Consider the following 26,285-nt stretch of genomic DNA (forward strand, 5'->3'; position numbering starts at 1 on the left):
CCAAATTTTGAGCTTTTCTCAAAAACTGTTAATTTTTGTAGGAATCTGTTATGCAAGTTGGATTCCTTGCATCATTTCCTTTCTGAAAATGTATACTTTTGTATACTTCTCATCATTACAGTTAGAGATACAATAAAAACGATATCTAAATTACTGACTCGAGGAAGGTATACAGACTATAGCTATGATGTGATGTAAAACAAAGCATAAGAGGGTTGTGACGAATCACCAAAAATTCAGGTCAAGTCAAGTCAGCTAACCTAATTTTAGCTTGAGTCAAGTCAAGTCGCTTGAGTCACTGTACAAATTCAATGGGGTAGAGTTACCCAAGTCAAGTCAGTCACCTCCTATACCTTGAGTCACAAGTCATGACTCATTACAACTCTGATATTATTTGTCTTTCAGGCGATGTAATGGGCCCAACATTGAATAATCTTCATAACTTAATCAGGTTGCCATTTGGATGTGGAGAGCAAAACATGATTCATTTTGCACCTATTGTGTATGTAATTGGCTACTTGAAGAGAACCAATCAGCTCACTACCGAGACCGAGACGGAGGCAAAGACATTCCTCGTACAAGGTATGAATTGTATAACTGTTTCAATATTTTAAATATTAAAATTCTTGGACACAACATGTACATAAGTTGAAAGTTACAAGTGCATCCCACAAGCGTATGACTTTGTAAACTACTCACTACACAGAAAAATTAAACCGATCACCCTGCGCAATGTTTTTGCTAAGCAGCTGGTCGCTAAGTTCAGGGCTGCTGGGAACTACACACATGCATTGACATGACACCAAGTACGTACACCTGTGTCAGAGAATTAAATATCATATATCATATCATTCTTAAGAATGCGTGCTCCAGGTGTGAGGTACATGCACAACATGGCCATACATTAGGCTATACCAGTTGAAAGCCGAAACTCCCCAAGACAGGTGGCAATCAACTGATGATCCCGCTGGTGAAAGCACAAGACAATTTCCATCTGTGGTCTTTGTGTATATTTAACTTAACCAGTTAAGGGATCCAGAATGAGCGTTTATTGCGTTTCGACAGTATTTTTTGAGGGACATGAGAGCACCTCAGACCTATCGAATTGCATTCTGAATACTGAAGCATGTCTTTCTGATATCAAATAATTTTCATTTTTGAAAATCACAATATAATACAAATTTTATGACAAATTATAAAAATTTAATGTTTTTCAAATTTTGATATATAACAGTCCTCAAGTAAATTATATAAATTTATTGATATATTCTTAAAGTGTATGTAGCTAGGAGGAAAAGCCGACGGTCAATTGAAATTTTGACCTTTCATATTGAAGATATGGATTTTTTCCCAAAAGACCTTTTTTGTGTGTGTGTTTTGGGAAAAAAATCCATATCTCCAATACTGAAAGGTCAAAATTTTCAATTGATCGTCGGGTTTTTCATCCCACCTATACACTTTAAGTATAAATCATCAGATTTGTAAAGTTTACTTGAGTACTGTTAAATATCAAAAATATCAATTTTAATGATTTGCCATAAAATGTGTATTAAATTTCAATTTAAAAAATCAAAATTATTTGATATCAGAAGGACATTCTTCGATTCAGAATGCAATTCGATATGTCTGATGTGCTCTAATGTCCCAAAATAAATACTGTCCAAACGCTCATACCCCAGCCCTTAATGTTCTTAGAAGTTGATTAGCATGTCCCATGACATATAATATCAGGATCTATTGTTAGGCCAAAAATAATAAATTGTTTGGTTGTCCTTCCAAGACAAAAATTTGGAGGGTCGGTAGGTTGATCCTTTTTTGTTTTTAATGGACTCTTCCTCGATTTTTCCTCCATTTTGAAAAGGCTAGTATTGACAAATGCTTGATCATATTATGGTACAAACATTGTGTGTTTTTGGACTGGATTTAAATGGGAATACGGAATACTTCTTAAAATGAGTGAATAACAAATATAGAAGTCCTTGATTCTGTCCAAATTGAAGGTTTCTTCTAAAAAAGTGATTGAAAAAAGAAACCTGACCCAAGAATTCCAATTTTTTGGGTCGGTCGTTTGAGGGCAACCAAACATATTGTTTTTAGCCTTATTATGCATCATCCAACAACATTGAGACCAGATTCTGTTTCCACTAAAAAACACTACAATTTTTCAAAAATTAAACCTGGTTTTAGGAATTGGTGCTGATGTATATACATTTTTTGTGCAGATTAAAATGTCTCAAATCAAGGTTACCATATTTATTAGGCCTAAATAATGAGTTCTCTTTCAAAATTCCCTGGGTATATATGACTTAGGCTGATTGCGTCATCAAGTCATGTGGAATGCATGCACGCAGAGTGGTTTTAATAGTGAGCTTTAGTGAGACTTAGTTGGGTTAGGGTTAAAGCCGGCACCAAATATTAGCCATACACTTACCCATTGCCATAGTTATAGTCACTATGCTGCATGTACCCAATACTCTGTATTGTTTGAACTGCAATTCAGTCAAACTTGGCTATGTTCCCCAAATTTTCAACAGGTTCTTCATGGTGAATGTTGTATTTTCACTTAAGGTTGGTCTTAACCCAAGCCCTTTTTGTATCAGTAGAAAGTGGGATTTATTACACAATTAGAACCTTGCATGTGCTTTTTCAGCTGATGAAGAATCAAATAATTTCTGTTAACTCCATATTTTCTCCCACTTTCATACAGTTTTTATGTACCTTTTGAGGGGAGAGGGGGGAAGTCACATGACCCAAGACAGCTGGAGGAATTCAGGGCCTAGATTTACGTCTCGGTTTATGCAGAATCAAAATCCATCATAGTCACTGCACTTACTGTATGATACAATGAGAGAAGTTGATTCGGGCAACTGAATCTTAGGAGAATTGTTACGAGAATTGATTCTGTGATTCTTGTCGAAATCTAGGCCCTGGAATTACAGGGTTAAGACCAATCTCAAAGTATAAATAACACACAATAGTGATAGCAACATGTCCTTGGTTTTTTAACTCGAGTAAAATTCATGGACCACAATTATGAGAAGAAAAATCTGTATAGCAATTTCTATTTAATCACAACTTACATGTTTCATTGCAAAAATCAAACAGGCAAAAATAGACTTACTGCTACTAAATTGGCACCCAGCAAACACCAAAATGTTCTTAGAATGTTTATTCAAAATGTCCTAATAACATTTAAATGTTGGATCAGGTCATGAAAATATTTTAAAAACGTAATTGGGTATTTATTTGGGGGTTATTTTGAGTAAACATTTTTGCAAAATATTTTGTTAACATTTCAATAACATTCTGTTTAGAATGTTTCGCAGCAAGTTTTCAAAAATATTAACACTTAAACATTTTCTGTAAAACATTTTGTGTTTACCGGGTAATTACATACCATGTTCCCACAAAGTTGTAGTCTTCTGGGTAACACATTTTTGAGAGATAGAAGTGAGTGCAAGAAGACCCCATCTGCATTTATGGCTGCCAGGTGTCATTTTTTCAGATGTGTTTAGAATTATCAAATGTCTAAAGGGCAGCTATTACAGATAGGTCCTTCTTGTACTAACCCCTCATTTTAACACCTTTGTAAGGCCTAATAAATTGTTTGATTGGCATTAGTGGTGTTATCGATAGAGATTTTGTGTATCGCCATGTCGGAAGAAAATACTTTCGACAATCGACATGTATCGACAGTCAACAACCTGACAGCGTGGGAAATATCTCCAATTAAGCTTACCTAATATTCATCAAAACAAATGCTCTAGAACGTGTGTGTGGCATTACTGCTCTACCCCACGTGATCTGCACAATAGTGAACACTATGTCATGATATTCCAAAGCTGTAATTGGTTGAGGTGCCCATGTCACTGACATGATATTTACATATACATGTGCTTGTCCTAGTTCATTATTCTTTATTGGTCATTTTTTTCTCATCACTGCTATGTGAGACTGTTGTAGTACGAGTATCATTGGATGAATAAGAATCATGTCACCGACATCATCAGTCACTGTCAAATTGTCTTCATGAATAATTCAAAAGACATCCAAAATATAACCACACACCATGGGAGCTAGACACATTGGCACCATCACATGGCGCCATGTGTCTAGAGCCCAAGAGAATGAGTATAAAATTTAGAATTTATTTTGGGTATTAAAATAAAGTAAGAATATCAACCGAGAGAGGGGGAGAGCGAGAGGGGGGTGGGAACGGGATAGTAAAGTGAGAGCGAGGGGATAGGGAGCGAGGGGTAGGGGAGAGTAAAGTGATAGCGAGAGGGTAGGGGACACTAAAGTGAGAGCGAGGGGCTGGGGACAGTAAGATGAGAGGGAGGGGTAGGGGGACAGTAAAGTTAGAGCGAGGGGGTAGGAGAGAGTAAAGTGAGAGCGAGGGGGTAGGGGGACAGAAAAGTGAGAGCGAGGGGTTAGGGGACAGTAAGTGAGAGCGAGGGGGTAGGGGGACAATAAAGTGAGAGGGAGGAGGTAGGGGAAGAGTTCAAGTAGAGCGAGGGGGTAGGGGGACAGTAAAGTGAGGGGTTTGGTGGACAGTAAAGTGATAGCGGGGGCTAGGGGGACAGTAAAGAATGAGCGAGGAGATTGAGATTCGGAAGCTGGCATGGGAGGAAGAGGTGGAGAGAAGGGTGAGACCCAGGGTGAGACAGGGGAACTGGTTAAGAGAGGGGTTGAAAAGAATGGAAAGAATTACGACCAAATGGAAAAAGAGAGGGGTGGGGTGCTAAGAAGACGGGAGAGAGAGAGAGGATTCAAAGAATGAGAGACGAGAGGTGAGAACGGGGTGTGTGAGGGTAGGGGGGAAAGTATGTATGGTAAATATTTAGCATTTAACCTCATATGTTATTTGATAAGGATATGAAACAAATCTTACTTTTCTATAAAACAACTTGTTTTGTTTTTTTAATACTAAACAAGATCAGACTCAGAGCTGAAACTGTGATGTATACTTTTACCTTTCATCTGTCTGGGTTCTTTTTTAAAAAGCATACTATTGGAATAAATTAAATATCTATTCACATATCGTCAGGTCACTGGATACCACGTGAGTGACTTCAAGACACACAGAGGGCACAGATTTGATTGGTTGGGGTGGATCACTAGCGATGATCTCAGCAACAACAAAAATTGATACCACTAGGGAATACATGTACAAGAGTGGAGAATATCAAGCAAGTTACTTTAGGCCACGCCTTCCTCTGTCAATTGTGTTGATTATTTGGGTTGGTGTTTGTCACTGACGGTGACCAAGCATCCCTGGTTGGATAAAAGTCTTCTACCCAATCAGTGACTTCTTCTACAAGAAATCAGTGACTTCTTCTACAAGAAGTCACTGACAGTCATTGACATCGGCAGTCGGTACCACAAAAGAATGGCAATCATGTACCACTGACAATGATGTGTGCATTTCTATTCAATGTCTATGTAGCGTAACAAAATTAGAGAGAGTATTAAAAATTTTGTTTACGTTTAAACGGTTAGTGATTTTTCTAAACGGATAGTGCATTCAGTGGCTAGTGATGTGAGACGGTGCATCGTTTGTGTGTCGATACTACCATTGAGTGTTCCAACATGTCGGAAGTCTTTGAATTTTCCGACTATCGATACTTTCGACAGTCGATAACAGGCCTAATTGGCATAACATGAAAAATAGGGTAGGTTGGTCTGCATATTTTTACACACATTTTAAGCTGTAAATCGCAAATGATAAATGCTTTGGAACCTTTTTTTTCTTGTTTTCTTAAATTTAAATTTTTAAATTTTTTGTTCTTTTTTGCAAAAAAATAAGAAAAAAAAGCCTAGGGTCGGGCCTATTTTTAGGGTCGGTCGGGTTACGTCAATCAAACATTTTTTTAGGCCTAAGTTGATACCATACTATGTGCTTTTTAGATTTGATGTAAAAGCACACCAGAAAAAGTGGTATACTTATTATTACTACTGTATATTTCTTTTCCTGAATACTCACTCCTAAGCCATACTTGTTCTTCTGTACGAAGTTGCAATACCGCTGCATTGCTTGTAACCTCAAACTGAATATCATTTACTGGATTTCTATATACACAGTTAATTTTGACATCATTTTTATGCAGGCATACTAACGGATTATTAGGGTATGATCCCATTCCATATGTAAATAGATACAAGCCAGCCACCTGGCATGTAAAACGTCCTGACACTATATCAAAGTCATCTCCAACATTGGTGTGAACTTGTTCAAACGGCACAGCTTGATCATCGGCGGTGCTTGTGAAGGGGGTGATCCTCACTGCTGAAAAAGCTGACAATCGACTTTGTCCCGTACTTTGTTCACCCTTTTGACCTTTGAACCCGGCTACACCTGGAGATCCCATGGGACCAGCTAATCCCATTGGACCAATCTCACCTTGGACACCTCTTAATCCTGGAGGTCCCACCGGTCCAGCTAATCCCACAGGTCCAGCTATTCCCAGAGGACCAACCTCTCCCGGGGGACCTCTGAAGCCATCTTGACCATTCAATCCTGGATTTCCAATGTCTCCTTTCTCACCACGTTGTCCAGCATCTCCCTTGATGCTGTCTCCCCTCTCTCCGCTCTCTCCCTTGGGACCGACATATCCCTGTAGTCCATTACTTCCTGGTACCCCAGGGATGCCTGGCGTCCCTTGGGTCCCAGCAGGCCCTTGACAGCAGCTGTTACAACTTTGGGTTTCTTGCTGGGCATTGGTCAGCACTAGAATGAAGGTGCAATTTAGCAGAGTGATGATCACAGATTCTGAAATAAATAAATAAAAAATAAAAAAATTGTTAGAAAATGTATCCAGAAAAATAGATTCACCATAAAAATAATTATGGATAGAAGGCTGTACTTATGGAAATGGAATAGCCATGTACAGAGCTAAATACAGATACTTATTCTGCATATCGCTCATTCTACAAAATCCGGTGCCAATCCACTAAAAAAATTGAAAAAATAAAAGTTGTTCAAAAAAACCTGCTTTTTGTGTTTTTTAAAAGTAAATGTATCACTACTTTCAGATGTAAAAAATTGCCAACACCACTTGCATATTTTTCTTTCAGGATGTCATGATGTTTTTAGCATTAAAACTCAATGTAATGTTAGCTACGTTACCGACTATAAAATGGGCTGTTTTTACTCAATCCAAGGTCATAAAAAGCAAATTAAAGATCACTTGAGTGAAATGTAAAACAGATTTCACCATTTCATAGAAGTTTTGAAGATGCATAAATGAGTGTGTAACGTAGCTCACAGTAACGTAGTTCACTGGTTTAATGTGATTTAAGCGACGTTAGAACGTTATGTCGGTTAATTCTAATATAAATGGGGTTCGACCACTGGTAGCTTTCACATATTATTAGGAAGTACATGTAATACAAGTGCATACTATAGAATTCTGGTAACGTAGCTCACCAATCTTAACATGGTCGGTCGAAATTTCAATGTTTACAACATTTCTATGCCAAAATGCTATAGCATCACGATTTTTACTGTGATTTTTTAAAATCTATGAGTGTTTCCTTTCAAAAACCGCAAATTACATTGATACCTCTGTTTTACTTCTTTCCAATAACTTGTGTTAAAAAGGGGTAACGTAGCTCACAGCGTTTTGGTGGAAAGTGCAATTTATTTTAGAATTACACAAAGACATTTTAATCACTAAAAAATAATGTTGATAAACAATATGATGGTGCGTTATCTAATTAAAAAACAAAATTAATATGTAAAGAAATCGCATTTATTCAAAGAAAATATTTAGGGTTAGATGTGACACTTGAGCTGTGGAAACACATTTTTAGCGATTTTTGAGCCTTTGCAAGGGTTAATCAGGCTGAAGGAAGCATTTAAAGTATGGAAAACTATATATGTCCGTGTAGATCTCGTTGAGTTCTACCAGAAAAACAACATATTTGATGCCCTAAATGCTTGACAAAGTTTTTGTGGACCAAAGAATGGAAAAAAGGCTATTGGCACCGGATTTTGTAGAATGAGCGATATAACCATGATAACATAGAACACTGATTGTTTCAAGCACTGCTTTTAAGCATAATGGGATTTTTTACGAAAAATGGGTCTAATCACGTTTTATGCTTCATTCATTATGGTCCAGGAAAACTTTATATTGCATTAAATTCCACAAATATACTATTCTGAGACTGACTTGGAACACCATGGTTTGCATATTTTTAAAAGGGCATTTCGTGATCCACAGCCTCATCCCCCACTTATCTCAAAAAAGTTGAGATTTTTATATCACTGGAATACTCTGGCTACATAATGTTTATGTACAAAATATTTCTTGCAGATTAATTTGTTTAGCAAAGATATCGCATGAAAATTTGAATTTCGTTCTGGTGCACCAGAACGAAATTACAACGTATTGTCTATGGAGCAGTGTAATACACATAATCATGCATAACTCGCAAAGCGCAAATCGGAATCAACTGAAATTTTGGGAATATGCTTTTTTCAGAGATATGTACTGAAAAATGTCATAATAAGAGGATGCTAGGATCACGAAATACTCCTTTAATTGCTTTATGATTACTGTATTTGACCTAATACATCCCCATGCTTAAAGGAAGGTGACCTGATATATTTGGAAAATCAAATTCTTTAAAACTTACGTATAACATAAAATGTCATCCCTTTAAAGTTTTCAAGCACTCATGCAAAAAGAACATGTAAATGTTCCTTGTAAATGTGACTAATTCCTAGTGGAATTACCGACATTTATACAGCGTGATATTGATAGTCTACAGTGTTTTTATTAATAATAATCATCATGATCATGTAATATATTGATTTCAAGTGAAAGGCCTTATTTTTCTCATAAACATATTGAAATTAGAAGTTCCAACTCAGTGTATTTCCGAAGATACCATCAAAAAACTGCCTACTTAGTCTCAAATGTGGTATACCATATTTGAGACTAATTCGCAGTTTTTTTTTTTTTTTTTTGGAAATATACCGATTTGGAACGCCAAATTTCAATATGTTTATGAGAAAAATATGAGCTTTCATCTGATACCAAAATCAGCATTTTGATGAGGTAAAGTGGGGGATGAGATTGTCACCTTTAAGTCATTTACTTTAAGGCTCTTATTAAAATGATGAAATGCAAGTCAAAATTTGGAATATGCACACCGAATCAATAAAAATAGAGTGTATCTGAAGACAAAATCATCATAAATTATGACATAATGCAAGCTAGAAAGTTAAGATGGTAATTTATTTTAACATTTGAGGGAATTGAGTTGTACAGATGCATTAAAAGGGGGGTGCTTGATACTCTCTTAAATTTCCTGCTTGAATATTCAATTAAAAAGATTGAATTTTCAATCTTTTACCGTCCCGAATTAAGGACAAATCATTTTCGATTGTATATTTAGTTGAATGATTTGAATTTTTCAGTCTTTTTTATCAATCAAAAGGAGTAATTTTAGTAGAGTCCGAAGTTTTCCATTTTACCAATAAAGGACAAATCATTTTCGATTGTATATTTAGTTGAATGATTTGAATTTTTCAGTCTTTTTTATCAGTCAAAAGGAGTAATTTTAGTAGAGTCCGAAGTTTTCCATTTTACGGAAAACGGAAGAAAATCACGGAATCGGAGGTACAACACGGAAAATGGCATTTTTGTATAATGTGACAAAAATTGTTAAAAGATAAGAGAAATAAATGTTAACAACAATCATGAGTTGTGTATGTCAATTTTTATGATAAAAATACTGTTTAATAACACCGAAATAAAGGTATATTACCAAGGCATGAACCCCCTATATCCCTCCAAACATTGTAAAAGTCGGCCTGTTATCGCGAGAATATTCCAATCAGAGCATATTGATCGCGATATTGAATACTTTATTGTGACAATAATATCATTGTTTATACATTTTAAGCTTTAGTCATGACGCAGATTTACAAATTTTACAACACGGATTACAACACGCAAAATGGATTTTAGAAAACGGCAAACTTCGGACTCTAGGTTAAAGTTAGGGGCAAATCGTTTTCGATTTAATATTCAGTAGAAAGGATTGATTTTCAATCTTTTGAAGACTCAAATTAAGGACAAATCCTTTCCAATTGAAAACATATTCACTCTAAAACAGTTGTGAACTAGAGTCAATAGAATCTGGGTACACAGCGAATAGCTATCTGGCAACCATATTTTGACCTTTTGACCCCAAAGTAAACATTGACCTTTGGGGTCATAAATATTTTTTACATGTTTAGAATGTCGTAAGAATCGTTCCTGTTGAATTTGAGCTCGATTGTGCCAATTTTAAACATTTTTTTGCAAATTTGACGTTTTGACCTCCTTAATGACCTTTGACCCCAATATAAAAAACCCTCATATACACCGAGAAAATGTATTGTTACAGTTTAAATATAAAAAATCTACTATGCTTAGTTATGGAGATAAAAATTCTTGAAGTTATTTAGCTTAAAACCGGAAATGACGTCTAAATGACCTTTGACCAAAAAAATAAAAATACCGTGCATACATCAGGTAACACTAATGCATATATGAAGTTTATGTCACTCTGGTCTGGTTACGTTTTGAGATAAAAAAAAATGAACATATTTGATGATTTTTGGTTTTTGACCGAAAGCGACCCCTTAATGACCTTTGACCCCAAAACTGTAGACACCCCAAAGACCCTGATTGATAGCAATGCATGTGTGCTAATGACAACACTCTGCTATGTAATTTGTAAAAACAGTGATTTTTGAATATTTTAGCTTTCAGACCGGAAATGACCCTTAATGACCTTTGACCCCTAATCTGTGAACACCCTATAGACACTGGATATAGCCAATGTATATGTGCAAGTGACGCCATCGTGCTATGTAATTTGCGGCAGGAGAGGCATTTTGAAGGTTTTTTTTTATGCACCGGACATGACCCCTTAATGACCTTTGACCCCGAATCTGTGAACACCCTATAGACATATGATATAGGCAATGCATATGTGCAAGTGGCGCCATTGTAGCATGTAACATGTAAGAGAAGAGGCTGGTTGCCAGAAAGAAAGAAAGAAACTAGATCTGGTTACAGATCTGGACCTAGCCGGAGCCGGAAATGCCTGTCTTAAAGTTTATGGACGCCTCACACCATTAATGGTGCATCACTGTAGCATGTAGGGGCTTTATCCGCCTTCCATAGGCTGAGATACAGCTACTTTTCCGTAATTTTAAACATTTTTTTGCAAATTTGACGTTTTGACCTCTTTAATGACATTTGACCCCAATATAAAAAAAACCTTATGTACACCACGAAAATGCATTGTTACAGTTTAAAAAAAAAAAATCTACTATGCTTAGTTATGGAGATAAAAATTCTTGAAGTTATTTAGCTTAAAACCGAAATGACATCTAAATGACCTTTGACCAAAAAATAAAAATACCGTGCATGCATCGGGTAACACTAATGCATATATGAAGTTTATGTCACTCTGGTCTGGTTACGCTTTTGAGATTTAAAAAATGAACATATTTTATGATTTTTGGTTTTTGACCGAAGCGACCCTTAATGACCTTTGACCCCGAAACTGTAGACACCCCAAAGACCTTTATTAGTAGCAATGCATGTGTGTTAATGACAATACTCTGCTATGTAATTTGTAAAAACAGTGATTTTTGAATATTTTTAGCATTCTGACCAGAAATGACCCCCTTAATGACCTTTGACCCCTTATCTGTGAACACCCTATAGACACCAACCAAAGTCAAGTCACATGACCTAAGCATGTCACCATCACATGTAATTTGTGGAAGAAGAAGCATTTTGAAGATATTTGGTATTATACCGAAATGACCCCTAAATGACCTTTTGACCCCAAATCTGTGAACACCCTATAGACACTGGATATAGACAATGCATATGTGCAAGTGACGCCATTGTAGCATGTAACATGTAAGAGAAGAAGCATTTTGAAATTTGTTGCCAGAAGAAAGAAAGATCCGGTAGCATTTCAAGACCTAGCCGGTGTCCCGGCTAGGTAACAAGAGCTATATAGAAATTGTCATGCGAGACATGACACACAAGCCGACCTGTTGATGGGTCAAGCTTGAGCAATTTAGAAATTTGACCTTTGACCCCTAAACTTTGACCTTTGGGGTCATAAATATTTTTAACATGTTTAGAATGTCGTAAGAATAATTCCTGTTGAATTTGAGCTCGATTGGACCAATTTCGAAATTTGACCTTTGGCCCCTATAACTTGACCCTTGGGCCACGGATGGGGTCAACTGCTCTTGCATTGCGCTTAGGATGTCATAAGAAAGATTCCTGGTGAATTTCAGCTTAATCGGAACTTATACATGGATTTTGATTTTTAAAAATTTTGATTGACCTTTTGACCCCTTAATGACCTTTGACCTCAATGAAAAAAAAACCTTACGTACACCGACAAAATACCATGCATACATCAGGGAACACTGATTCATGTATGATGGTTATATTATTCTGGTCTGTTTATCTTTTGAGATAAAATGTTTTTTGAACATTTTTGATAATTTTGGTTTTTGACCGAAGTAACCCCTTAATGACCTTTGACCCCAAAACTGTAGGCATCCTAAAGACCCGTCTAGTAGCAATGCATGTGTGCTAATGGCGACACTCTGCTATGTAATTTGTAAAGACAGTGATTTTTTGAATATTATTTACAAGTTTTTCAGACTGTAACCGGAAATGACCCCTTAATGACCTTTGACCCTTATCAATGAACACCCTATATACACCGACCATAGACGAGTTATGGGACCAAACCGTGTCATCATCTCATGTTGTTTGTAGGAGAAGATACATTTTGAAGAAAAATCACATTGTTGACCTCTTTATCTAGGTCAAAGGTCACACGTAGTTCAAAGTCATATGACATGTGCGGGCAATGCCAACGGTCCTTCTGACAACGTTTAGTTAAAATACGCAACCCGTGACTGAGTTATACGCATTTAATGTGGTCGACAGAAGAAAGAAAGAAGAAGAACGCGAAGAAGACAGTACAAGCCGACGTTCGTCGTCGGCTTGTAAGAAGAAGAATTGGCAAAAGACAGTACACAGCGAATTTGCAAATTCGCTGTGTAAATATTTCATTTCAAACATATGCAGCACATGCCATTTGGCAGTACATTAATTTAAGAGTAAACCATGATTGGATGGTGAAATCAGTCTACAAAAAGAGTAAGAGTCAATCCAAAAATCCATTTCAATCTATTTAGATTGATTCCTATCATCAATCGTTGGAAAATATTGAAATATTTCAATCGGTCAATTTAAGAGAGTACTTGGACAGTTATTTCTTGAAAATTCTGTTGGGGCACTTATTAGGGGAGGGTGTTAATAAGGTTAAATATGCTATGCTATCAGCACTGGAAGGTCTCAAAGTCTTGTTTCCATTACCAAAATACGAAATTTTAAACCATTTGTTTCGTGGCATTAAACTGCTTTATCAACAATATAAAGTACTGTGTTAATTATTATAAAGTTCAAGCACCAATATTTATACTATATGGGTCTTTGTTTTCAGACATTACATCCTTATAATATAGTTTGAAAATCAAGTGTAAAACTGAATTTATACTCAATCGCTTTTGCAGAAAAGCGATTCTCACACATGCTCAGTGTTTATTTACATTTCCAGAGCATCGAGCCGATCAATCGATTCAAATCGCTGAGGCAAATATTGACGTCGCTTTTGCAAGTTGAAGAAATCTCAACTTCCCTGCGATATTGCTTGACACTTGAATGTGTCAACCAATCATATACAACCATCTGGATCTATTATTTTGCTAATTAATTTACCTTTCTCGATTATTAATTTTTGGTGATGAATTAATTCAAAGCAATAATTATTGACAGCAACGAATGTTTTAAAAATGTATTTTGTGGCATTTAGAATATTTTAATTATCGTCTGCAATCGCAAAAGCGACGGGTGATGCATCACAAAATTTGGCGATTGCCCATCGCTTTCCAAAAGCGTTTAATCGCAATCGCTCGGCGATCGAGTATAATTCAGCTTACTTTCCATAAAATTACAGTTATCCTCATATCATGTAGAATATTTCATTTAGACACTTACCTTTCATGTTGAATTGATTCAACGTTGCAAACGAGGAGTATGACTCTAATTATGCTGCTATCATTAAGTGGTTTATCCAATCAAGTCTGGTTTCTGTTGTTCTTGACACTGTTAAAGATGCTATATGACGATGACAAAACTTTTGATTGAAAACAAATTGTTGCTGCTGGTCACTCCTTTCTGTTTAAGCTCTGTTTTGGTAGTAACACAAAGTTGGTTTATCCAAACAAGTTTGTTTTCTCAGCTACATTCAAAATTCAAATGGTGTATAAAGCAATGATTGTCACTTTCAGTCAGTTTCTGTTCAAGCAGTTTGGTTTATCAAACCAAGTTTGTTTTCTCAGCAAGAATTAAAATTCTATGAATGATGGATGAGTGTCACTTTCAGTCGGTTTCTGTTCAAGCAGTTTGATTTATCCAACCAAGTTTGTTTCCTTAGCTGTATTTGAAGTTCTGCAAATGATGAAGAGCAGTTGATACTTTCAGTCCATTTGTGTTCAAATCATTCTTGCTACTGATTCAGAGAAGGTTGGTGGGGGTTAAAACCAGTGGTGTGATAATGGAAATGCCCAGCATTGGCATGAATGTCAATTTGCGACATTTAGTCATTTCCTCTTGGAATTTCAGGGTATGTTCTTGAATCTCATGAGGAGAACACCTCATGTTTGCTAAAATTTGTAATAGACTATTCCAGTTGAAATACATACACCCCCTATGGAACACATGACTTTAATGTCCCACACAGGGAGTGTGAATATCAAATGGAGTTACTCCTTCAGCAAGAAAAACCAGGGTCATCTATGTTAATAAAAATGTTCCCTGGATAAACCAACAAAATACAAAGTAAAATATGGCTATGATGCTAAGAGCCGTGGACAACTCCCAAGGAGCTTAGGTAGATGAAAAACAGCTTAAATGATTCATATTGGTTGGGCATTTCTTGGCAGTTGAAGTCATTTAGGACAGATGGAGAGTGCACAGGGAATTCTCCAGGCTTTTTAGGTCTTTTTGGATGTGTGTTAGAAGATAATGCCTCAAACTTGCTGGCATCAGATACTGGATGAATCACAGTCATGTCTAGGACAGAGCAATGAACTACTAGACTGTTCCATTTAAGGTCCACACACCCCATGTAGGAGATGCCACTGCCCCTTTCCCCTTACTTGTCGCACCCTCAGCCCGATGGTCCTTAATGAAGACTTATCTACAATTTTTTGTTTAGGCTATTTTATATGCTCTGCGTGCTAGGCTGCTAGCCATAGGTTGCAACATAAAAAGTACAAGTTTTGAGTTTTAGTCTTGTTTGTACTCATTTTAATGCATTTTCAATGCTGTTTCCAAATATGGTCATGAAAATGTACAATTATGAAATTTTAGAATAAAAAAAAATGTGTTTGAAACTTGTCGTCTGCAGTAGACACCTTCTTGGAGAGAGTTTAAATTATCCATTTGGATTTCATACAATTTGCCCCTACTTGGGAAATTTTATTTGAAATTTTTTAATCTTCCATGCTTTTTGCATTGTTTTGGATGGAAATGACTGAATCTTGAGTGACTAAAACTGTTGAATTTGGTTTGAATTTCAAATTCTTCCTCAAATGGGGGTGAAGTTTTCAAAAGGAATAGCTCATGCCAAGATACAGTGTTGAGTAATTGCCATGAAGGGGGTGGCAGGTCAGCCTGGTCACTCAGATGGGTATCATGGCTGCAGTGGCAAAATGGGGTGGGGTGGGTGGGGCAGACTAAGCGCCTCAGAAAATTAATGTATTCAATATTAATTTTTATTCTTTTTCTCCAGATTTCACCTGGAAATATGTTTTAAAGTGGGCTGTCTGCCATTACTGCCATCCCTCCCCTCGGTTATGCCCATGGGGTTGCAACTTGATTGCTCACATAAAGGGTACTATTGTTAGTGACAATTACAAACGGGGACTCACTGCACTAAGTGCACTCTTAGAAAAAAGGTTCTAGTTGTTCTACATACAGATCAGCTCAAGAGAAGAGGGTTCTATACAATTGCTAGAACCACAAAATGGTTCTTTCTGGTCTTTACAGAACCATTTTCATGACTAAAATGGTTCTTTCTGGCCTTTGTAGAACCTTTTTAGTTCTTCTCAAAACTATTTAAGGTTCTACATACCTTTTAAGGTTCTATACTTGGAATCTTTTTTCTAAGAGTGTGGGGATCCTTATACACACATCAAAATTATTTTATGTAGAATTACAAAATACAAATCAACACAGCATATAAAATATACATGTACTATATTAATAGAAAGACATACATTATTATAAAGTTTTATAAAAGACATAAAAAGTTCAAGCAAATACCATTCATAAAAGTGCAAAAATATATTGCACTGATTGGCAGATTAAAATGCCTCAAATCAAGTTTACCATCTTTCTTAATTCTATTTTTTTAAATACAAAATTTCAAATCCATCAAAACTTGGCATGTTAAGATTGGTCTTAAGGGGTGGGTCACCCACATTTGCACAGTATTTTTTGTGGGATCTGAGAGTACATCAGATGTATCGAATTGCATTTTGAATACGAAGAATGTCCTTCTGATATCAAATAATTTTGATTTTTTGAAATTCGCGATATAATACAAATTTTGTGGCAAATGATTAAAAATTGATATTTTTGAAATTTAACAGTCCTAAAAGTAAATTATATAAATCTAATGATAACAACATTTTACTCAAGTTAGGCATGAAACTCAGAGTAACGACTACCTATTCTGGAAGGTCTGTTCTTTGAATTTTGAATTTTTAAATCTAATGATATATACTTCTAAAGTGTATGTAGCTTGGATGAAAAGCCGTCAATCATATGAAAATGTTGACCTTTTGTATTGAAGATATATATTTTTTCTCCAAAAACACACAAAAAAAGATCTTTTTGGGAAATAAATATATATCTTCAATATGAAAGGTCAAAATTTGCAATTGATGGTCAGCTTTTCATCCCAGCTACATACACTTTAAGTAGATATCATTAGATTTATGAAGTTTACATTGAGGACTGTTAAATGTCAAAAATGTCAAAAATTTACCCTAAACTTTTTATTGTATCACAATTTTTTTTTTTAAATCAAAATTATTTGATATCAGAAGGACATTCCTCGTATTCGAAATGCAATTTGATATGTCTGATGTACTCTCAGGTCCCACAAAAAATACTGTGCAAAAGTGGGTGACCTACCCTTTAACCCAAGCCCTTTTTATATCAGGAGAAATTGGGATTTTTTACACAATTAGTATCTAAAATATGTGTTCTTTCATCGATGAAGAATAATTTCTGATAATTCCATATTTCTCCCACTTTCTTACAGTTTTTATGTACCTTTAGAGGGGGGAAGTCACATGGCCCAAGACAGTTGGAGGAATTCCAGGGTTAAGACCAACCCTAAAGCATAAATGGCACACAAACTTAATAGCAACATGTCCTTGGTTTTTTAACTCGAGGAAAATTCATTGACCACAATTACTTATGAGAAGAAAAATCTGTATAACAATTTCTATTTAATCACAACTTAAATGTTTCATTACAAAAATCAAACAGGCTAAAATAGACTTACTGCCACTAAATTGGCACTACCCAGCAAACACCAAAATGTTCTTAGAATGTTTATTCAAAACGTTCAAAGGGAGTGTTCATAAATACTTTGGTGGGGGGGGGGGGTTGGAAAAGTTGGAACCTCAGACGTCAAAAATTTTTTGACCCCCCAAAAGGGTGGGGGTTTTTATCCCCCTTTTATGGTCTAAAATTTTTTGATCCCCCTTTCATGTCCTAAAAAGAAACCAAAAATATACACCATTAACAGTGGCATAGATTTCTTTTTGACATTGGTGTTGGAAAAAATTTCTTGAAGTCCAGTGAATCCAGTGCTTTTTGGCAACAAAATAAGTATATGGTACAAATGCGCGCGGCTCGCAAAAAAAGCCATATTGAAGTTAAACCGGTGAAATATAGTACAAAACCGGAATTAATTTGCGTGAAGCGCAAAAAAATTGGCACTCTTTAGTTTAAAATGACCAAATATGGGGTTAATTTTGGTTAGAAACCCATTATACAGGCATCAACATTGGGATGATTGTATGGACCATCCCCCCTATCAAAATATTGGGGGGATTTATCCATTAGCTAAAAATTACCATTTGGAGTATTACTCATTGGAGTCATAGTGTTACACCCAAATTGTAAAGTGCACACAATTTATTGATTTGTAGCTTGAGATGACAAAATTGAATACTTAACATCCATGCACGCTCCAAAATGTTTGGAATGTACATGCCTTCTCGTACATTTTACCCCGGAATTTTACCCTCAAATTTTTTGATCCCCCCTATTAAGGACTGAGTTTTTTTTTTATCCCCCTTTTTAGGATCCAAAATTTTTGACCCCCCCAATATTTTCCAACCCCCCCCACCAAACTATTTATGAACACTCCCTAATAACATTTAAATGTCGGGTCAGGTCATGAAAATGTTTTTAAAACGTTATTGTAAAATATTTTAGGTAAGCATTTTTGCAAAATATTTTGTTAACACTTAAACAACATTCTGTTTAGAATGTTTTGCAGCAAGTTTTCAAAAATGTTTTTTGAATGTTCTTTAAACATGTTTTTATACTCTTTATATACCCCGACACTTAAACATTTTCTGTAGCACATTTTGTGTTTGTTGGTTAGTCACATACCATGTTCCCACAAAGTTGTAATCTTCTAGGTAACACATTTTTGAGAGATACAAGGGTGTTCATAAATTCTTTGGCGGGGGGTTGAAAAATATGGGGGAAACAGGGTTGTTTGATTTAAATCATGCTGATTTAAATCATTGATTAAATCACGATTTAAATCACTTGATTTTTTTTTAAAGTCACAGATTTAAATCAACTTTTTTTCATTTTTTACCAATTTTGATAAATATAAGTTAATTTCTTTCTTGAATTGACTGTTTTACTTCATTCCTAATAATTCTACAACTTTTGGATACCAATTTTGATAAATATAAGTTAATTTCTTTCTTAAATTGACTGTTTTACTCCATTCCTAATAATTCTACAACTTTTGGATACCAATTTTGATAAATATAAGTTAATTTCTTTCTTAAATTGACTGTTTTACTTCATTCCTAATAATTCTACAACTTTTGGATACAATTAAAATACCTCTATGATGTCACTTTATCTATTGCTAAAAATTCATTTTCAAGGTGCAAAATTCAAAAGGTTTTTCTCGATGATTTCACCAATTTTTATCTTTGAAATTTTCACATGTAAAAACATGTTTTAATTTTTTTTGTAAATACCTGGTAGGACTGTGCATATGACTAGCATTCCACTGGTAGTCTTTTGACTTTATCATGGGGTATATAGCAGTTCTTGGAATAATTTTTTTTAAATCGATTTAAATAAAAAAATCCGATTTAAATCAAATAAATCTGATTTTTTTAATGGGGGGGGGGGGTCAAAAAATTTGAGGGTAAAAGTCTGGGGTAAAATATACCAGAAGGCATGCACATTCCAAATTAAATGTTAAGTATTCAATTGTATTCTCAAGCTTAAAATCAACAAAATGTTCACACTTTACAATTTAGGTGTACTATGACTCCAATGAGTAATAACTCCAAACGGTAATTTTTAGCTAATGAGTTAATGACATATATTTTTGGTTTCTTTTTTAGGACATAAAGGGTGGGTCAACAAAATGTTAGACCATAAAAAGGGGGAAATAAAAAAAATCCACCCATTTTTAGGGGATCAAAATTTTTTAATGTCTGAGGTTCAACTTTTCCACCCCCCACCAAAGTGTTTATGAACACTCCCTAAGCAGGCGGCGGATGACATGATCGAGCCGGCAACTCGTGAAACCGCCCGGCCGTATGGTATTTTCCATATACTGTTAGTTTTGTGGGGTTCATTATCGAACCCCAACGGTTTTAGCTTGTATTTATATTATTTATCAACATAGGCCTATTTGTTTGTGATATTTCAAGCGTTTTAAAATTTCAAAATAATCCCATTCAATTACACGGTTGATTTATGAAAATTTACTGAATTTAGGGACTGCACGTCATACACCACCTGCCCAAAGGGCAAGAAGACCCTATCTGCAATAGCTGCCAGGTGTCATTTTTCAGATGTGTACAGAAATTATCAAATGTCTACAGGGCAGCTATTGCAGATAGGTCCTTCTTGTACTAATAAGTCCTTGTTTTAACACCTTTGTATAAAGTTGATACCATTACTATGTGCTTCTTAGATTTGATGTAAAATCACACCAGAAAAAGTGGTATACAACCAGTGACTACTGTATATTAGTTTTCCTGAACCGCACACCAAAGCCACACATGTTCACCTGTAGAAAGTTGCAATACCGCTGCATTGCTTGTCACTTCTACCTGATTATCATTTGCTGGATTTCTATTTATACAGTTAATTCTGACATCATTTTTGTACAGGCAAACTCCCTGATTATCACCATAAGTTCCAATACCATATGTAAACATGTACAAGCCAGGGACCTGGCACGTAAATCGTCCTGACACTTTATCAAAGTCATCTCCAAAATTGGTGTGAACTTGTTCAAACGGTAAAGCTTGACCAATTGAGGATGGTCTGAAGCTGGTACTCCTCGCTGCTGAAAAAGCTGACAGTCGACCTAGTCCTATTTCACCTTTTTGACCTTTGACCCCGGGTACACCTGGAGGTCCCTTGGGACCACCTGGGGAACCTTTTAATCCTGGAGATCCCACAGGTCCAACTATTCCCATTGGACCAACATTTCCTGGGGGACCTCTTATGCCACTCTCTCCTTTTGATCCCATAGGACCAATATTTCCTGGATTCCCAATGTCCCCTTTCTCACCATGTTGTCCAGCATCTCCCTTGACACTCGCTCCGCTCTCTCCCTTGGGACCTACATATCCCTGTAGTCCATTACTTCCTGGTACCCCAGGGATGCCTGGCCCCTTGGGTCCCAGCAGGCCCTTGACAGCAGCTGTTACAACTTTGGGTTTCTTGCTGGGCATTGGTCAGCACTAGAATGAAGCAATTTATCAGAGTGATGATCACAAATTCTGAAATTAAATTTTAAAAAAAAGAAGAAATTGTAGAAATATTCTTAGAAAATTAAGCTTAAAGTGAAGCATTTTGGACAAAAAAAGTGTTATCCAGAAAAATATGTTTATGGTGGTTTTGTAAATGGAATATCCTGGTGCAGAGCTAAATACAGTTATTATTCTGCATATAAGACTAGAGGGTATGCAATACGACATCACTCATGACAGAGTCATCCTCATTTACCCTAACACTGACCCAGGTTTTTTGCTATCGGAAGTCATAGAAGATCCGAATTTTTCAAGAAGAAGAAGAATTTTTGACTTGGCACCCCCGGGATTCGAACCTTTGACCTCCGCATGCCAACCACACGATCAAGGACCGGGAGCTACACGGCTAATTGCTGCCCGCCCGCAATTCCGTGAGCATTTGACACTTAGGGTGATTGCGTCATCGCAGACCCTGGGATGCATGCATGCACAGAATTTTTCATCGTGGTATTCTGTGGTTTTTTTGGGTGTAAGGGTTAAGGGCTGGGTATGAATGTTTGGACAGTATTTATTTTGGGACATTAGAGCACATCAGACATATCGAATTGCATTCTGAATATGAAGAATGTCATTCTGATATCAAATAATTTTGATTTTTGAAATTATAATTTAATACACATTTTATGGCAAATCATTAAAATTGATATTTTTGATATTTAATAGTATTGAAGTAAACTTTATAAATCTGATGATTTATACTTAAAGTGTATGTAGGTGGGATGAAAATCCACGACGATCAATTGAAAATTTTGACTTTTCAGATTGAAGATATGGATTTTTTTCCCAAAACACACACAAAAAATTAGGTCTTGGGAAAAAATCCATATCTTCAATATGAAAGGTCAAAATTTTCAATTGACCGTTGGCTTTTCCTTCCTGCTACATACACTTTAAGAATATATCATTAGATTTATAAAATTTACTTCGAGGACTGTTATATATCAAAAATTTGAAAAATATCAAATTTTTATAATTTGTCATAAAATTTAGTATTATATTGTAATTTTCAAAAATGAAAATTATTTGATATCAGAAAGACATGCTTCAGATTCAGAATGCAATTCGATAGGTCTGAGGTGCTCTCATGTCCCACAAAAATACTGTCGAAACACAATAAACGCTCATTTTAGATCCCTTAACATAGGCCCTAATCTGGAAAAATACATCTTGACTTGGCACCCCCGGGATTCGAACCTTTGACCCCCCGCATGCCAACCACACGATCGCGGACCGGGAGCTACACGGCTAATTGCTGCCCGGCCTGCAATTCCGTGAGCATTTGACACTTAGGTGATTGCGTCATCGCAGACCCTGGGATGCATGCATGCACAGAATTTTTCATCGTGGTATTCTGTGGTTTTTTTGGGTGTAAGGGTTAACATAGGCCCTAACCTGGAAAAATACATCTTAACTAACCCTAACACTGACCCAGGTTTTTTGCTATCGGAAGTCACAGAAGATCCGAATTTGTCAAGAAGAAGAATTTTTGACTTGGCACCCCCGGGATTCGAACCTTTGACCTCCGCATGCCAACCACACAATCGCGGACCAGGAGCTACATGGCTAATTGCTGGGACCCTGGGATGCATGCATGCACAGAATTTTTCATCGTGGTATTCTGTGGTTTTTTTGGGTGTAAGGGTTAAAATAAAATTCTGTCCTCCGTAAGGTACCACGGGGCGATTCGCATGATAATACAATAAAACAGGTGATAGGTATGTTGTGGAATGGTTGTGGAATCGATCTTGAGACCTGCCCCTCTGTCATCTTAAGCTATCTTAGAACTGTCCTCCAACATGGCTGCCATATCAATTGTGTTACCGTTTCGGTTGGTTTATTGCATACACTCTATACCAATTGTTTCAAGCACTACTTAAAGCCCAGATTTTTCCCAAATCAGGGTCTAATTATGTTTTTTCCACTCGCTTGGTCTAGGAAAACTTTATATTACGTTAAATTCCATAAACACACTATTCTGTTAGAACTTTGTGAGATGAACTTGGAACACCATGTTTTGTCATACTTTCAATAGCTGTATGAAATATACTGTAAAGGTGGAAATATTTATGTGATTAATTTTTTGCATTTTGCCAATTTTGAACTGTTTCCCTTGTTTTTAAATTCATGATTCTAAGTTTCCTTACATTAACCAAAACACAAAACAAATATTATATGTGTGGTTATTTTCGCGATAGCAGCTTAGAACACGAAAAGTGCAAAAATAAATTTAGCGACAATGTCCACTTTTACGTAATTAACACCCATACGCAATTCACTTGGGGCACCAGAACCAAATGTATTCGATCTTAGGATCGACTGTCGATGATGCTTGTAATTAATAAACTATCAACTAATTAATCAGAATTACTGGTAAAATTGTGTTGATCAATATCATTACATGTACAGATTCATATATATTCACAATTAACAGTAACCAATTTATTGATTTTATAAATAATCGGTGAAGAACAACGGTGAAACATGATTGAATCCCTAATTGATCCTATTCATCATATATTTTATTGCTATAAGTACATGTATATGACAAGTATCTGATAAAATTACATGTTTCACTTTAAATCTCCCCTGTCTCACCATGTGTACATGTATCTAGTGTGGATATTGTAGTTCTTGAAATATATAAAATGTCCATTGTACATCAGAATCCTTTTACTTTTTATGCCTTTTTCCATATGTAACATGAAAGGTTATCAGCAACTTCTCTAACATGAATAATAACTTCTCATTTACTTGGATTCTCATTTTGGATAATGTACATCACCCATTAGGAATTGCAAGCAAATTTTATGCCACAGTCTAAAGTAATAGGAGGGGTGGTGTTGACTACTTTTTCTTTCCTATTAGACACATTTTTTGAAGTTGTCCTTATGTGATTTTATTCACCTATGCACAGGATTAGTAGCTTGTTATAGCTGTATGCTATAAGATTCTTTTCTGACCATCAAGAAGGCTTTCCTTGATGGTCAGAAAATATACAACAAAATTTGTTTCCATTTAACAATTTAAATCTTTATTCGGCATTCTTGTAAGAAGCACATTTAATAAAAGAAATCAAAAGAAGTGAATTAAACACTTACCTTTCATTTTGAATTGATTCAGTATTGCAGATGAGGAATATGGCTCTAATTTTGCTGCTATCACAAAGTGGTTCACCCAATCAAGTCTGGATTCTGACCTTCTTGACACTGTCAAAGATGCTGTAATATATGACGACAGCTAAACTTTTGATTGTAAACAAATTGTTGCTGCTGGTCACTTCTTTCTGTTTAAGCTTCCGTTTGGTAGTATAACAAAGTTGGTTTATCCAATCAAGTTGGTTTTCTCAGCTACATTCAAAATTCAAATGATGTAAAGCAATTAGTGTCACTTTCAGTCAGTTTCCATTCAAGCAGGTTGGTTTATCAAAGCAAGTTTGTTTTCTGAGCAAGATTTGAAATTCTGCAAATGATGAAGAGCAATGAGTGTCACTTTCAGTCAGTTTCTGTTCAAGCAGTTTGGTTTATCCAACCCGCAAATTCAGCTATATTTGAAGTTCTGCAAAGAGCAATTGGCACTTGCAGTCCGTTTGTGGTAAAGACGTTCTTGCTACTGATTCAGAGCAGAGGATGATTTAAGCACTTCCCAGCAAGTCTTGCGGTTAGCACAGCTGTGTGAGTGAACATGACACCACTGCCCGCCCACTGCATACACACGTGCATGGTTAAATTTGAATTTGGACAGATATATTTACAGTAAAAATACCTTCAAAAAGTTGGTCGATTTCACATTTTATGTTGGCTACAGAAGGTGTGAATTATCCTTCATGCATACACCACTTTAGATCTGAAATCGACCAAGTAATAATGACACACGGGCAATTCTAAGACAACATCTTTTGCACAGAGTTCAAGGGGATTTGAAAAGTAAAGTGGCAGTTGAAACACTAGTGATAACACTTTTGCAGTGCATGATGGGGCTTCCTTAAATCATCCTCTGGATTCAGAGAAGGTTGGTGGGGGTTTAAAACCAGTGGCGTGATAATGGAAACGCCCAGCATTGGCATGAATTTTGATTTGTGACATTTAGTCATTTCCTCTTGAAATGTTAGGGTATGTTCTAGAATCTCATGAGGAGAACACCTTGTGGGCAAAATTTGTTTAAAGGAACATCTTTGAGATAGAAAAATCTTTAAATTTGCAAAATAAGAGCTACTTATAATATGTTACCACATGTGATGAAATTTCATAGGTAGAGAATAGGGTCACAATCATTCAAACAAAGTGAAAACTAGACTTGATATGCCTTCAGTCAGTTTAACATTACAGACTGGCAACTGAGATATGTATACATGTGTAAGTTTTGTGTTGGAATCTGGAGAACTGATTCTGTTAAGTTGTGTTCAAGTTGACCTTTTGATGCATACCTGAAATTTGAAAGTATTTAACCCTAACACCCCAGTTGCTTTTTGGCGTGGGGAAGGAAAGAAGGAAGGAAGAAAGAACTAGTGGCAAATGGTGGTCATAGACCACAAACCTAGCTGGGGCATGTTGGTGTTTTGGAGGTATCTGACCCCTGCAAAATGTTCGAGAAATGTTCTCCTGGTCATGAGGTTTGTTGTCACCAAGTTTGAGTCCCATACGACTTGCAGATGCCCAGAAAGTTAAATTTTACGATTTGACCCAGATGACCTTTGACCTGACCCCTGTACAGCATTCCAAAGTGTTCCCCTGGTCAGTACATTTGTTATCACAGAGTTTGAGCCCCGTACCCCTTACAGATGTCCAGAAAATGCATTTCTAAAATTTGACCTCTGCATGACCTTTCACCTGACCCCTTCAAACTGTTCCCATGGTCATGAGATTTGTTGTCACTGAGTTTGAGCCCCATACCCCATACAGATATCCAGAAAATGAAATTATATGATTTGACCCCAGTTAACCTTTGACATGACCCCTGCAAAGTGTTCCAAAATATTCCCCTGGTCATTAAGTTTGTTGTCACAGAGTTAGAGCACTGTACCCCTTACAGATGTCCAGAAAATGCATTTCTAAAATTTGACCTCTGC

General features: G+C 36.1%; 2 protein-coding genes across 2 annotated transcripts in view; one reads left to right on the plus strand and one right to left on the minus strand.

Annotated features, from left to right (window-relative positions):
- LOC140141912 (C3 and PZP-like alpha-2-macroglobulin domain-containing protein 8) overlaps window positions 1-26,285 on the plus strand; it is a 113,209-nt gene that overhangs the window by 61,236 nt on the left and 25,688 nt on the right. The window contains 1 exon segment of the mRNA XM_072163792.1: window positions 406-582. Within this exon segment, the coding sequence (XP_072019893.1) occupies window positions 406-582 (177 nt within the window).
- Window positions 3,047-24,837, minus strand: LOC140142945 (uncharacterized). Its single transcript, XM_072164972.1, has 4 exons — window positions 24,319-24,837; window positions 20,432-21,190; window positions 18,810-18,834; window positions 3,047-6,769 (listed from the first exon to the last, which is right to left on the minus strand). The coding sequence occupies exons 2-4, from the start codon at window positions 21,140-21,142 to the stop codon at window positions 5,904-5,906; spliced, it is 1,602 nt and encodes a 533-aa protein (XP_072021073.1). The 5' UTR covers window positions 21,143-21,190; window positions 24,319-24,837; the 3' UTR covers window positions 3,047-5,903.

The sequence above is a fragment of the Amphiura filiformis genome, chromosome 20 (assembly GCF_039555335.1).
Source record: "Amphiura filiformis chromosome 20, Afil_fr2py, whole genome shotgun sequence".
NCBI lineage: Eukaryota > Metazoa > Echinodermata > Ophiuroidea > Amphilepidida > Amphiuridae > Amphiura > Amphiura filiformis.